This window comes from Montipora capricornis, chromosome 9 (assembly GCF_036669925.1).
Source record: "Montipora capricornis isolate CH-2021 chromosome 9, ASM3666992v2, whole genome shotgun sequence".
NCBI classification, from domain to species: domain Eukaryota; kingdom Metazoa; phylum Cnidaria; class Anthozoa; order Scleractinia; family Acroporidae; genus Montipora; species Montipora capricornis.
Genome location: NC_090891.1, coordinates 7,250,883 through 7,265,882, shown reverse-complemented (window position 1 = coordinate 7,265,882; position 15,000 = coordinate 7,250,883). Strand labels below are relative to the sequence as shown.

At 40.4% G+C, this 15,000-nt stretch overlaps 1 protein-coding gene across 6 annotated transcripts in view; it reads left to right on the top strand.

Annotated features, from left to right (window-relative positions):
- The window catches only part of LOC138016237 (allene oxide synthase-lipoxygenase protein-like), a 32,809-nt gene extending 21,951 nt beyond the window's left edge, over window positions 1-10,858 (top strand). For all 6 annotated transcript variants that reach the window (XM_068863407.1, XM_068863402.1, XM_068863401.1 and 3 more), the window contains 9 exons: window positions 1-397; window positions 941-1,129; window positions 1,594-2,075; window positions 3,798-4,070; window positions 4,477-4,967; window positions 5,601-5,855; window positions 6,239-6,525; window positions 7,036-7,474; window positions 9,287-10,858. The exon at window positions 1-397 is cut by the window's left edge and continues 31 nt beyond it. In XM_068863407.1, coding sequence (XP_068719508.1) covers window positions 1-397; window positions 941-1,129; window positions 1,594-2,075; window positions 3,798-4,070; window positions 4,477-4,967; window positions 5,601-5,855; window positions 6,239-6,525; window positions 7,036-7,474; window positions 9,287-9,466 — 2,993 coding nt within the window. In that variant the 3' untranslated portion in view covers window positions 9,467-10,858. The remainder of the gene's footprint in view (window positions 398-940; window positions 1,130-1,593; window positions 2,076-3,797; window positions 4,071-4,476; window positions 4,968-5,600; window positions 5,856-6,238; window positions 6,526-7,035; window positions 7,475-9,286) is intronic.
- Window positions 10,859-15,000: the final 4,142 nt, after the last annotated feature.

Sequence of the window (15,000 nt, the reverse complement as noted above, 5' to 3'; positions counted from 1 at the left end):
CTAAAATCACACACAACACCAACAAACTTAAGCTTCTCTTCGGCTTGAAGGCCTTTGTCAAGAGTCAGCGAGGCACTCATCCTGTCGGTGTTGGAGCCCAAGGAATCGCAACAATTGTCTCTAATCCACAGTTTCCTGCCTGTGAATTCTTCACTCCAGGACGCAAGTTTCCTATCTGTTTGCGTCACGCAACCATCGAGTCAATCGATGACGTAAAGATTGATTTTTGTGGTGGTTCATTAAGGTTTGCCTCAAGTGATGATGATGAGAGCCAATGTGACATTGTCATGGGAACGGGACCCACAACACCTCTGTGGAGCGCCGGAGCCATCTTTGATGCTATAAGAGCAAAAGTTACAAACGATCTGAAAACTTATCTACTTCTCGGACCAGACCAGTGAGTAGAGAGTTTCATTCCACGGGGGTGGCACTCGCATATGAAAGGGGAGGGGATGCTCGTCGTCTCGCTTAGGAGTGTAAATTTCGGATTTTGCTCTCACTTAGGGTGTTCTGGGGAAAACGACATCATATGTAGCCCATATGTAGCCGTGAAGGTCTCGTTTAGGGTTTCACGACGCGAAGAAATACAAAAATATGCATTTAATATGTTTTAAATATGGTCTCTTTTAAGGGTCAAAAATTTTCCGGCGAGCATCCCCACTCCTTCATATGCGAAATTCCCCCCGGTGTTTCCTTTCAGTAATCGTGCTGGGATACCGTAGGGCTTACCGTTTTGTTAGTTCCTTAGTCTTTCTAAGACAAAAAGAGCAATTTTGCACAACATAACAAATGATGCAGTTTGAATGACTGATTGCACAAAAACTATTGAGTCATTGAAAACATATGTAATAATCTTCTTTCCCGTTCGAGAGGCACAATGTTGTTGACTGTAAAATGCTTTTACATTTATAGTGAATTTTAATTTCTTTCTTGAAAACAGTCTTGCTGCTAACATCGGTGGACTGCGACACAAGCCCAAGTCATTCTACGACCAGCGGTATTATACTGAAGTCATCTTTGACTTCAGAGCACATGATGGCGTCAAGCGTTACGTCAGATTCCGAATGATCCCAGCTGATGGGTCACCGGAAACGGGTTTGTTACCGGAGGAAGTTCAATGGGAAATTTGGTTAGTTACAATAGGAGTGGCATAGTAAACACTGGCTACGGTTGCGATAACTCATTCCCGTGTGCCGGAATTCGAAATTCGAATATTCGTTTTTTTAAAGCAATTATGGTATAAAGGAAAGCACTCATTCAGCCTGTTTTTTGTCGACGAGAGCTTCGTATATGGACACGTCGCGCCTTGAGGCGCGCACGTTAGCTACAGTAAAGGTCTAAAAATATAAAAGGCATACGAAATTAATGGTCGCCATTTTAAGCAAGTAAACTTGAAATTATTTGACCGATTCTTCACTAAGTTGGCTAGTTTCGCAATATTATAATTCAGATTAAAACAATTAACATGATATCGAGGTTCTGGCCGAGATGACGCTTTTTGTCTAAGGGTAAAATTTAAAGTGTTTAAAATGGGCAATTGTATTTCACTTAGTCATATTTCCATTACTTGATGTATCGTTTTTTTGCCCGTAGGAACCGCAACCAAAGAGAACCAAATGAAACGTTGCCACCCGACTATCTTAAGGGTGAGTACAAAGAGCGAATAAGCCGAGGACCTCTCGAGTACAAACTCCAGTTACAACTGCATCATCCGAAGGACGATGATCCACCAACGATACTTCACGTCGGGAGGGAATGGGACGAAAGTTCGCATCCTTGGATGGACTTGGCTGATATAAAAATGACATCATTGCTCTCTCCAACAGCAACGGAACGATTGAAGTTCAAATTTACCAACCTTCCTCCTTCAATTGGCATACTACCTGCGCAGTCTGTTGATGATCCCAATGTTGTTATTCACATCCGCAAAGAAGTGTACATGTGGTCCCAGAGCTTACGCTCCAAGAGGTCCATGAAAGTCGTTCCCGATCACATGGCCGCCTATCTTATCAGGGTGGAAACTGGAAGCCAGTCAGGGGCAGGAACCGATGCAACTATTTCCGTTTCGCTAATAGGTAGAGTTGATATCAGGTCTCAATTATGTGTGTGACAAACATAAGGGCTGCGGTCACGGATTAAAGCTACCGTGACATCAATGCTGTAGTTGGTGACGTCCTTTTATCATCACTATATATCTATTGGCCTTAATTACATGACGGTCATAGTGAGTCCCCAGAGATTGAGAACTTTTGTTTTTGCACAGCGAAACTCTTTCCCAAACATTTCAACTCGAGGCTCGGGGTGCGAAATCTATTGTCTACGGCCAATATGTCCTCCGCACGAATAAAGCCCATTAATTTAGTATGTGAACTGCAACTCCTAATAGTGACCTGTCACAAAACACTTAACCACACCTGGACCTGCTAGCCCACCGAAATATATTAAGAAGTCTCAAAGGGCCCCCTTCAATCATTAAAACAATATTTTTGCTAAGCCTGGTTTTTTAATTCGTAATAATACCTTTATTTTGTATAGCGATAAATTCCAAGGTTCAAAGTGCTTTACAATGACAATAAATTAAAAACTAGAATATAAAATTATGTACATAAGAATAAAAGTAAATTTTACAAAAAATGTATTTGTAAAAAGGGGTATAGTCAAGTAATTAATCAATAAAAATAATATGATTAATAGACGAAGACAAAAATAAAACAATAAACAAATAAACAATTAATAAAATAAACCCATGAGATATCACAGGTTTTGTAATTATTATGCATCCGATCTTAAAATCGTGCCGCGTGACCAACTCAGTGGCAATAACTAGTCAAGATATGCTTGTTTGAAAAGCCAGGTTTTAAGGACGGTGCCTACTAATTCTAAGGTATTTTTGCGCGGTTTACTGAATATGCGGGAAAAGCAGATCTTAACAAGTGTTATCGAAATCCAAAAAGAAAATTGTGGGTAACCACGTATTTTTCGAGGATAATTAATCAGCAATACTTGTACAAAAGCTTGAGTTAAAATACAAAGCAATGCATGGCGTTCTTTGCCAAATTGAAGCTTAATTATCTCTGAAAAATGCATGGTTACTCCCAATTTTCCTTTCGGATACCAAGAGCACTTGCTAAGTTCTGCTTTCACCGCATAGTTTTGAACCGCGCAAAAATATCCCTGTAGTAATAAGCACCGCCGATAGGAAATCCGAGTATCTCGAGATGCGCTGAAAGTATGCGCAATTCCACAGCTCAGGAGCGCCTGCGCAAGAGAAAGTTCTCTTTCCATACGAGTTAAGGTTATAAGAGGGCTTAGACAGAAGAACGAGGCCAGACGACCTTAGGTTTGATAAAGTCAGACAATTAGACGGTGCACAGTTATTGAGAATTTTGAAAGTAAGAAGTAAAATCTTTCCTGATTAAATTCTTTGTTCAGTGGGTAGCAAATGCAGGCTACGCAGAATTGGAGTGATATGTTGGGATTTAATTTGTGAAAAAGGTGAGGACTCTGGCTGCAGTAGCTTTAGCACTGAAGATTTAGGCAGGCCATAAAGAAGGCAGTTGTAGAAATATAATTTAGAAGAAATGAATGCGTGAATAAGTGTCTCACAGGCCTTATGCTGATATGTTTCCTGATTTTGTAGAAGAACCTTTCAAACAGGGGAACTAGCGGTTGCTTGTTTTAGCAGGTCCAGCTTTATCTGACATCCCATGACTTGTAAGGCTTCCCAAGATTGCCATCCAACTGTCCAATTTTTGATAAATAAGTTATATGGTTTCGTTGCATACTGTTTATATTAGGTACCAAAGGAAAAACTGACATGATCAAGTTAGACAACTGGGGCGATGACTTTGAAAGGGGAGATATCGACGAATATTCTGTGGAAGCTATGGATGTGGGTGAGTTACTGATGGTGCATCTTAACAACGATGGTGGAGGATGGTGGTACAAGAATCCTGATTGGTTTGTAAACAGGATCTCAGTTATTAGCTCTAAGCAGTTGCAGGAAGATCCTTTTGAATTTCCTTGTTACCGCTGGGTGCTTTCTGATCTGGTCGTATTTGAAGGAAAAGGTAAGATAATCGAGGATGTAATCGTGTTATCATATTGGAATTCTAGGTTCATTCAGCTTCTTTTAAGAGGAAAACCACGAAAGGCTAAGAAAATTAGAAGAACCAGTTTTTCTTTTCGTTCTCTCTCCTGTCAACGACCGCAGAAAAAGACACAGATGAGATTTCATTCCAGGCTTTTTATACCTGAGCTCCTTCCTTTTTGTGGCATGTTAGGTCAATTTAATGGAGATTTTCATATTAATGCAATGTTTACCAATGGTTGCTACAGATATATCGATCTCTAGTCTAAATCTCCTCAGTCTTATTTTTCTTATGGGAATAGTATAAATGCTCTAACAGGTAATTAATTACTTCAGACATTAAGAATTTCAACCCGTTTGGTGGAATTCTTTTTGGTCATTTTCAGCTATCCTTCCCTTTCAAGAGCATCTCGCTGCGGTTAAAAGTCAACGACTTCTTGAGTTGCAGAAGCGTCAGGGTAATTACCAGTGGGACAAGTCGGAAGGATTTGAGGATCTTCCTGGGCATCTGCAGGCTGCCACATACAACGATATCCCGAGAGATTCTCAGTTCTCCGATGAGACTAGGGAGTCGATCGGCGAGAGCAAAAAGAAAGTCGCCAAGAACCTTGGTCTGGCTCACCTTTCAACCCTTTTCGAGAGTTGGGATAATCTCGATGATTTTCGAAAGATCCTCAAAATTCCTTATGGTGGAGTGCCGAAAATTGTCGAAGCTGACCGATGGATGACCGATAGAGTCTTCGGCTGGATGTTCTTGAATGGTTGCAATCCAAATGTTGTGGAGCGATGTGAAAAATTGCCAGACAATTTTCCCGTTACTGAGGAGATGGTTAAGATGGCCTTGGATCGTGGACTTACTCTTGAACAGGAACTGAAGGTATGGAATGGTTCTCGACATCTCACGAGAACACAATTATAGCAAGGCGAACGAAATTTGCAACCTGGGGAAAAGCTCCTCTATATCAATTCTAAACTTAACTTAAAGGCCTTCCTTTCAGTCCTCAGTCTTCCATATTTCGTACTTTTGGCTTTCTACGATTTTCAGTTTTTCGTAATATGCATTTACGTCTATAAAAATGCGATATTTATTCATAATGATATATTCCATGCATTGCCCACTTTTATCTTCCATTTAAGTTACTTCCGACCAACCCAGTTTACTTCATTCTCATAGTAGTTTGTTTCCTTTCTTGCCTGCATATTTCAATAGATACTTGATTTCGGAATTCCATCGGAAAGAAAAGTAAAAGCTCTAACGTAAGAAAATAATGTAAACGTATCAATCTATCCGCATACCTTTTAATTTAAGACGTTTACTCGCGTCACATAACGCGTGAAACTGCACTGCTCTTGGAGAAACCTGCGCATGATTGACTTCAAACGCGAGCCTTCGTTGGTGTATTTGCATGCTTTGTCAACCAAACTATTTCACTGGATTTTATCCAACGTTTTAAGGTTCCTCTATAGTTTTACTTTGTAATCAGAGAATCTCAACTCTTCACTACAACAGGAAGGCCACTTTTATCTTGTAAACTACAAGGAGCTCGATGGTATTACATTCAGCGGTGGTGAAGAGGGGTCCGGATATACGGCAGAACCGCTTGCACTTTTTTACGTCAAGAGCTCTGGGGATTTAGTGCCTGTTGCAATTCAGCTGTCGCAACAACCAGGCGAAACCAACCCGATATGGACCCCAAGCGACTCGGAATATGATTGGCTGCAGGCGAAGATGTGGCTTCGTAACGCAGACTATTACATACATCAGGTATTTGGGAAAATAGTTACCGTAGTTTCGGAAAGCGAATTTTTCATCTTATGACTATATTGCTGTTACCACTTTCTCCATTAGACCTTATTGCAGATACGGCGGCCATTTTGATATTAATTTGCCTTCTGAGTATCCCATAATGTCTGTCGAGACAATAGAAATCAAAATGGCCGCCGTATCGATCTGCCGAAAGGTTTATTGCATGAATTACATTTCCTTTCGGCTTTGTTGGCATCATTCATACCACGGCAGAGTATGTTAAACATGTCAACTGAATGTCAACTTTGAATAAGTATTGTTTCAGTATTGTATACATTACTGTCTATCTTCTCATCCACAAATCTTAAAATTATCATTTTTCTTCGTCTTTCGTGTTGAAGATCAGCAGTTATATTCTCAAAACTCACCTGGTGATGGAAACATTTGCGGTGTCCGCGTGGCGTCAGCTGCCGTCTATCCATCCGGTTTTTAAAGTTCTCTTTCCCCATCTCCGCTCTGTGATGGCTACTAATGTTATCATCAGACGGGAATTTCTTAAGTCGGACGCTTCCCGAGCTCTTCTGAAGAAGTCCTACGAGAAATTCGACTTTAATATGCTTTCGCTGCCGAACGTTTTGAAAGAGAAAGGCGTTCATGATGCTGCAAAGTTACCCAAGTATTACTACAGGTAATTAATTTATAAGCGGCTTCTCACATGGTATGGGGGAGCATTCACATGACAAATATGATCTGTTAGAAATTTAGCAAAGGGGGTCGGAAGGGATGACGAAAAGAAAATGGAATCCCAGATAGAAAACGAAGCTATGAGGTCTATGACACCAGGGTCTCTGATTCCCTGAGATTTTGATTTATTGTCCAGTGGTCCTGTCGCCCCGTTGCTTGTGGGTAGCAAGAGTATATTACACCAGCACCACCACAAACAAATTCACGCTGAATCATATTTCATTGTCTAAGCCAATGACCAGTGAGACATAAAGACGTAAGCGAGGCGACCGGAATGAAAGAGCATTTGGTGTACTGCACACCTGCTTTAAAATAAGGATTATGTACGAGAATAACTGTTTTATTTTGGTTTATAGTCCGGGACTGTTGGCTTTGGCTTTTCCTGCCTCCCAATCCAGGTTGTTCATTCACAGCAAATGTATATCTATTAAATAATCTGGAATGTTACTTATAGGGACGACGCCCTTTCTCTCTGGAGCGCCATTGAAACATTCATCCAAGAAGTACTCTCTATTACATACAAGTCAGATGATGATATTGCCAAGGATAACGAACTGCAGGCGTGGATCCGTGACATTCATAAAAATGGCTTTCCTGCAAGAGAGAGTAAGAGTGGTCATGGCTTCCCACAAGATCTTTCAACCCTTGACCAGCTTGTTCACGTGCTTACGTGTGTAATGTTCACATGCTCTTGTCAGCATGCTGCCTTAAACTTTGGACTGATGGACGCCCACAGTTTTGTTCCCTTCACTCCCTCAATTATGCGCTTGCCGCCACCAACCAAGAAGAACGAAACGACTTTAAATACAATCATGGAGATGCTGCCTAACAAGTCACAGGCCTCGAGACAGATTGCTTTGATGTACGTGTTGTCGCAATTTGCTGTGGATGAGGTGAGTGTTATATCAAGGAGGACCTACGTGCAATTAGCTTTCTTTATTATTCCTTTCTTTCCATTCTCTTTTGTTAATAGGATGACTTAAGCAATAGATGACTATTTCCGTGTTTACATAGCCTCATATAAACACTAAGGGGAGTTGCGGGAGAATTCGAGACAGTTGTACAAAACCGAGACGCAGTCGAGGGTTTTCATAACTGTGGAGAATTTTCCCAACTCCCCCGAATCAGATGCTCATCCTCAGACTGATATTCAGTTATGTAAACACGAAAAAAAATCCTCTATTGCTTTTATGAAACATTTCTCAAAACTAATTTGACAAATGAAGCAAAATGCTAGATTTTTTTATTTTTGATTGAAACAGATTTTCTTGATACACGCTCGTATTTCCTACCAAACAATCAAAACGCGCATCTGACAACACAACCAATCAAAATTCGTGTGGTGTCACAGCTGTGTTTACATACTCTTACCTAAACACAGCTATATGACAACAAACTTCACTTATTAGAGTGCAATGCAAAGTGCTAGGTTTCTACCCCGATATGAACCATGTGAGCGTTAGCCTTACTAATGAAAATGTGCCCACACAAGGACAGAGAAAAAGTCTGACCAGGGTGGGAATTGAACCCACGACCTTCGGGTTAGATCACCGCTGCTCTACCGACTGAGCTACAAGGTCAGAGGGGAGCAGGCTGTGGGAACTGAAGATTTTAAAGTCACGGCAATGAACATGTACAGGTACAAGGAAGAATTACGTTTTTGCAAACGTTTTCCGTGTAGCACTCATATTAGAACAGACTTAACTGATTAGAGTGTAATGTAAAGTGCTAGGTTTCTAGGTTTCTATATCACAACAAAGCCTAGCCCTCTTTTTTTTCCTCATCCAGGCAACTCGGAAGGCCGAAAATAGGATCAACAAAGATTCTTTTTTTTCAAATCGGCTTCTTCATTCGTTGCGGAATTAAAGAACGCTTTTCTTTCAAATAATTTATCCTTGTTATCCACGTCGCTATATCCCAACCAATAGCGTGGTTCCATCCTTCAATATAAAAACCCCTATACCCATAATTGTGGGAGGCGCGGCTCGTGGTTAGTGCGCTCGACTCCGGCCGGATCGAGTGGTCCGGGTTCGGGGCCTGGCCGAGGACATTGTGTTGTGTTCTTGGGCAAGACACTTTACTCTCACGGTGCCTCTCTCCACCCAGGTGTATCAATGGGCACCGGCGTAATGCTGGGGGTAACCCTGCGATGGATTAGCATCCCATCCAGGGGGGAGTATAAATACTTCTAGTTGCTTCATGCTACGGAAACCGGAGATAAGCGCCGGCCAGATGGGCCTTCCTAGGCTCGTAACAGAGACCGTTTTACCTACCCATAATTAAGGTGTTAATTGGCTCTGAGGAAGGGCTAACGCTCTAATGTCAGCTTTCGAAGTTCCTTACGGTGGTTTTTTTGTCATATCAACTTAGTTGATAAACCAATGTCTTAGTTCACTTCCCTTCCGTCGCAGCACTACATTTCTTCTGAAAGTAGTTTTCGTTTCAGGTAGCAGATAAAACTCTGGTGGGCGCATCAATAACAGTAACTGTTGGTGACTTTACTGACATCTTCACTGTTCCATATATCTATACTCCTTCATCAAGAAACTTTACATTCATATTTTTGATAGCAACGGAAATGTGTGTTCAGTGATGTATCATTTATTTAAGTCTAACTGACACAATTCACAATTCAGTTTCACTCAAATCAAACTAGAATTCTCTTCAAACTTGTTCCTAATATATTTTTATTTCCCTTTCCTTAGCGTTTCCTTGGAGACATAACACAAACTTTGTTGACTGGTGATGACGCAGAAGAGGCTATTAGTCGTTTCCAAGCCTCTCTTCAAGCAATTTCCAATTCCATCAAGACTCGCAATAAAGCACTTGAAATGCCTTACATCAACCTGCTGCCTGAGCGAATTCCTGACAGTATTGCCATCTAATGCTCTTTATTTGGGATTGAGGAAGACTCGAGTATAAAATTAAACACTTAAATGAGTAAGATTAAGCCGTACGTAATGCAATCTCACGTGGGAAAATCATGTGAACGCAGTCATTACGAAAATGTCCCAACGTTTCTATTTTGTAGTCCAGCTCAAAAAGAGAAGGGGTCCGTGAGGACATGGCAACGTTTTTCCTTGCTTGTATACGGCCAGTTTCAGCGTATGCGTCAGTTTTCTTTTTTTATGTTTTATCAGGTGTACTTAGAAAAGCTGTCTTGTCTATTATTTTCCCATGCAAGACTGCCCTATGAGGAGGCAATTGAACTGTTTAACATTGTACGAGTAACACTAAGATTTTATCATTGGATTGTGCAAAGTCACTCGGCTCACCTCCATCGTAAGCCGGTAAACCCTGAATAATTCTTGCAGAGTTTATTACCGTGTAATTGTGATTAACCTACTAACCGAGACCGAGGGCCGTACTGGGAAATATAGGCCCGAGGTCGTGTCAGTATGGCAAGGGCCAGTATTTCTCAGTACGGTCCCGAGCAAGTGAGGTCAGTAGTTGCTTATTATATGGCATCGTTTCTTTGAGCTATTGGACTCTTCTTCTCTTGGTAAATGCTCGTAATCTTCGTCTTCCATCAGCGAAGGTTGAGCGGCAACCTTTAACGTGTAAAACTAAATTCCGCTTCCTGTGATTGTACTGCTGTGATGAAAATATTAAATTCCGCTTTTAAAAAACTTTTTTGTAATTCGCTCAAATAAAATTTCCCGGGAGGGAGTAAAAACACCATACCAAATCGTATTAAAATTATTGGATCCACAAATAACTTTTTCTCAAATTAGAAAAAAGTTTGCAATCCAAGAATCGCAGTGAAATACAAAATTATTTCGAAGTCGCAAATAGTTTGTCACGTGATACTTAGCTCTAGCAGTCAGCCAGCGTCACACTACTCTCCAGCCTGCAAAATGGTGGAGTTTCGCGAGAAAGTATTTTACACAGAGAGTACGATGGTTCTTCCATAAATGTGGAAGGGAATTTGGGAACAACGAGGTATTCTGCCGTGGGTCTAGAACACTAACGAGATGTGTTCTCTCTCTGTCATTGTATTATTATAAATCGGTTTGCCGGTCTTTCTTTCTTTTTGGGTTTTTTTTCCACAGCTGCATGCTAGATATTCTTAGATCTTTTTTTACTGAGATTTGGTTTATAGTTGGGCTATTTGAGCATGATTCACAATTAACGAGACCAACCAGGCAAGGAAGGGTCCAGTCAATGCCCAAAGCGCTTGAGTCACCGATGGAAACAAAACACTGGTTTGATAATTTCGTGCAATAACTGTACTCTCTCCAAACGTTTTCAAATATATTGCCACAATAAAAAGGGAAGAAAGAGTTGTTCATTTATTTGATTATCTTGCTCGAATCCCTGTGCCAGGGCTCTGTCTTACCCCGCCCAGAAAATGGGCCTGGAACCAAGGCGGGAGAAAGTCCTTTATAGACAACACTGTTTTACTGGAAAATACACCACTCATAAAGTTCCTACGAAACTACATCCGGGACCCGAGTGGCGTTCCATATCCTCACTAGTGAGTATCTTGTTGACGTCATCTCCCGCGTTTAGCGATAGAATCATGAAGTTCTCTGAAGTTGACGTAAAATCCGCTAGAGAAACTTCATAGAAGTTAAAATTATTCAAGGACTTCCTTGCAAGGGAAGAAGAAGAAATGCGAAACTTGAAGAATTTCCTGCCGCCGGGCTGCAATAATTTGCGATTAAGTTTGTGCTTGGTGTTAAAAAAAACTGGTAGGTAAAACACACCTGTCTATGGAATAAAAAGAAAATTACACGTTAGCTCGAAGATATGAAGTTTACCTTCTCCTGGCAAAACAGGATTTCGCAAGTCTGTTTGCCGCATTGTTTTTCCTTAGTTTAATATGGTTGTGATTTTCTTCGATCCGAGTCCGATGTTAATTGTAAATCAGTCCCTAAATGGGTCCCTGTGGTAGAAGATCAGATTGATGGCATACGATCGTGAAAGTATGGAATTTCGTTCCTGAAACCCAACTGAACAGCTGTATCACGATGTTGGCGCAGAAAAATATCAAATCTTGATTTAATTGCCCTCCAGAAAGTCGACTTTATGAAGAATCCGTGTCAGTGCAGCTGCTGAACTGCAAAAACATTTCGTATGCTGTTGACGAGACTCACTGTGTGTTACATTGGAAGTATGAAACTCATAAATGCAAAATGACTAATAAATCGCCTGCTGGAACTCTTGTTTACTGTTCATTACTTCTCTCGTTCTAGTTATAAGACAATCGCACTGATCCAGTGAACATATATTTGAGTTGCACAGTAACTATTGAAACTGTGAGTGTCTTTGGAGTTTACACCTACTAATTTTTTTTCAAAATCCCGGACAAATTGTTTGGATACCCAATGATGATACCCAATAATAAAACAGACAATAAAATGTATATACTATTTTTTTCTGGGCATCTCAGTTTAATCAGGAATAGTAGCGGTGACAAACAGAGTAATTTAGAGTAATTTTTACAGTAATTAGAGTACAGTAATTTACTCTGAGTAATTTTTCCTTGGAGTAATTTTTCAAAGCACTCGTGACTTAGCCGTGACCAAATGGCAAAGGTTGTATATGGAGCTGCCTACTGGGACTGCAATGATTTTTATATCGGAAAAACTAAAAGACGATTGCATGACAGAAGCACTGAGCATTTTAAGGCATTTAAGGTTATCCTACGTCGGCTCTTGCTGACCACGTTTAGTGCGCCAAGTGGTCACAGTTTAAAATGGGATCGTTTTGAAATTTTAGCGAAAGATCGATCCGACACTCACCCGAAACCCTAACCCTAACCTTAGAACAGTTACAAGTTATTTTACAAAATTAAAATCAATTAGGTCTGTTTGCACATGAGAAAGAAATCGTTTGTTATCATGACTAGGAAAGATGTTCCTGGTGTATTTTACATAGCGACCTAAATAAATTTCGGACAATATTTTTGTCGATTTGTAAACAACTTTTGCATTTCTTGCACTTGAGACTCAGAGCATGTTCACTCTTCCTCAGATAAATTTAGCCACCTTTTAACTACTTCATAAAGTTCCATCGGTCTCACTTTATGTCATTGACGCATGCGTGAAATGGTGGTTGTCTTGAGGGCTTGGAAATAGCTTGAACTCATTGGGAGAAAAAATATCTAGCAGATTTCAGTTGCTGATTCGATAGCTTGCAGGTTAATACAGAAGAGAAGTACTCTCCGACGCTCAATGGTGCGAGGGTTCCAATCCTTGGATCGGTATGGAATGTGGTGGAAACTCCAGGCAAGTGGAAAAGTCCGCTGGGAATAATGTAAGGAAGAAGGGAAGGAAAGGGAGAGACGGTAAGTGGAAGAAGAACGGAAGGCAAGGAAAAGATAAACGAGGAATTCAATCAATCTCTCTTTTTTCATTCTTTTCATTTTCATCCCCCTTAAAATCCAGATCCCATTTTTTTTTTGTTATTACATCCACCAAAAAAGGAAAACCCTTTTTCTGACAGTTCATAATACCCTAGGTTGGAAAATTTGACCTACAATTGTAGGTTGAAAAAAGTCAACCTGGGTTAAAATTAAAACAAAACACCTTTTAGGATGTATCCATGGGCATGTACAAACGGTTAACACAAACTGTCCGGTTACAGTAAACTACAACCACGGGCGAACTTTGGAAAATGGCGAGAGATCACCAGAAAGATAAATCTGTAATTTAACTGGAAGTTATTTATTGTAAAAACAGTTTTTGACCCTTTAAGACCCGAGAGGTTTAACATACGATTTGACTGCTAAGATAGCTAGAGTTAAAAAAACTCTTTAGAATGGGCATACTTAACTTGAGTGAGTTCGTGCATTTTACTCTCTTGCTGCCATAAACAATACTTATTATTGTCATCGTCTGCTTAAAACGTTTGCTTGTCTTATCGCTTGTCTGATAACAATGTCCATTACAAGCATTAACCTTTAACACAAAAGTATTACATCATTTCATTTCACGAGATCAGTTCATCCCCAATAGTATATCCGTGTATACGCCCCCAGGCGTCTTGTTCTAAATTTACATGATAGTAAAATCACTACCGTTCGCGGCCTGCAACATCCATCTAACCCTCTTCATCAAATGCATGCCTCATCCACTCAAAGAATGAACTAGAAAAGCAGATATTTGCTCCTTTGAATCGGCTAAGATGTGCCCTCTCGTGCGATAAAACCCGAGATCGAAGTCAACGTCTTCGGTCCTTTTTTTATACTTGATTTCCTTTTTAATTTGGTTTTTAAAGGCTTTTTTGCAATGTTCTTTTCACGTTTTTGATTTCTACAAAAAGAGGAATGGCTTTGGAATTCCCAAACAGTGCTTCCTTATGGCAAGCGTTTACTCAGCGGCCAAATTAGCACACTGGTTCGATTGATAAATGCTTGGCAAAATGGCCAATTGAACACACCTGTTTGATTCACAAAATGTTTTGGGACACAAACTGGCTTGCAAGAAACAGGTCGATTCATTGGTGTTTTTGCTCTATGCAATAATCCTTATAGTGGAACGAACGAACGCAAGATCTAGAAATAACGCAGAAAATTCTCCTTACCTTTAAAGCTTGCCGTTCTCAAAGAAAAAATCATCTGAACACTTTCAGATGTGACTGTGTCAATCATCGCGGGCAGAAAGGATTCCAAACTAAATATTTGCTCTCATCCCACGTCACCGTGGCCGAGTGCTTTATCACGCTCCCAGAATGTCAAAAAGCTGGGGACGGTGTCGGTCTTCTCATGACCGCAAAAAGTTTGGAAATTTTGAAGGGCATAAGACTAGATTCCCCGATCGGAGCTCACGTCAATGTCCTTGGGGTATCCACATTCGTAACTAACTCACAATTGCTTGTAATCTCGCAATCTGATTGGCTAATTTGCCGTTGTCGATGAGAGTCTAGACAACGCTGTACGCGTCATGCTCGCGTCATTTTGTCACGCAGTGTAATAGCCAATCAGGAACGCTCATTTTGGAAAATAAACCAATCATATTGCGAGAAAGTTATAGACAACGCTTGCTCTTTCTTTGAGTCATGATTTTGGTCACGCTCTGAAATAAAAACTTTCTTTGGCGTTGAATATTGTGGTAAAAAACAAATCGAAAGTGGTTCAGCGTTGTCTGTACTCTTATCGACAACGATATTCGTCATCACAGTGGTCAAAATTTGTTGTGGACACAACATTTTGACCACTGTGATGACGAATATCGTTGTCGATAAGAGTACAGACAACGCTGAACCACTTTCGATTTGTTAATTCGACTGGTTTTGTGACATGGTATGCCTGTGGCATCCCCCGTAATTAACCTAAACTAAATTCAATCTGTAACATATCCTTTGAATACTTATGCATGTAAGCATCTGCAAAAAAACAAAAAGGATATTCGAAGGACAACTTTAACTGTCTTAAGCAACTTTAGTCATTTTCCAGCTACTTATAGCGTTCTAG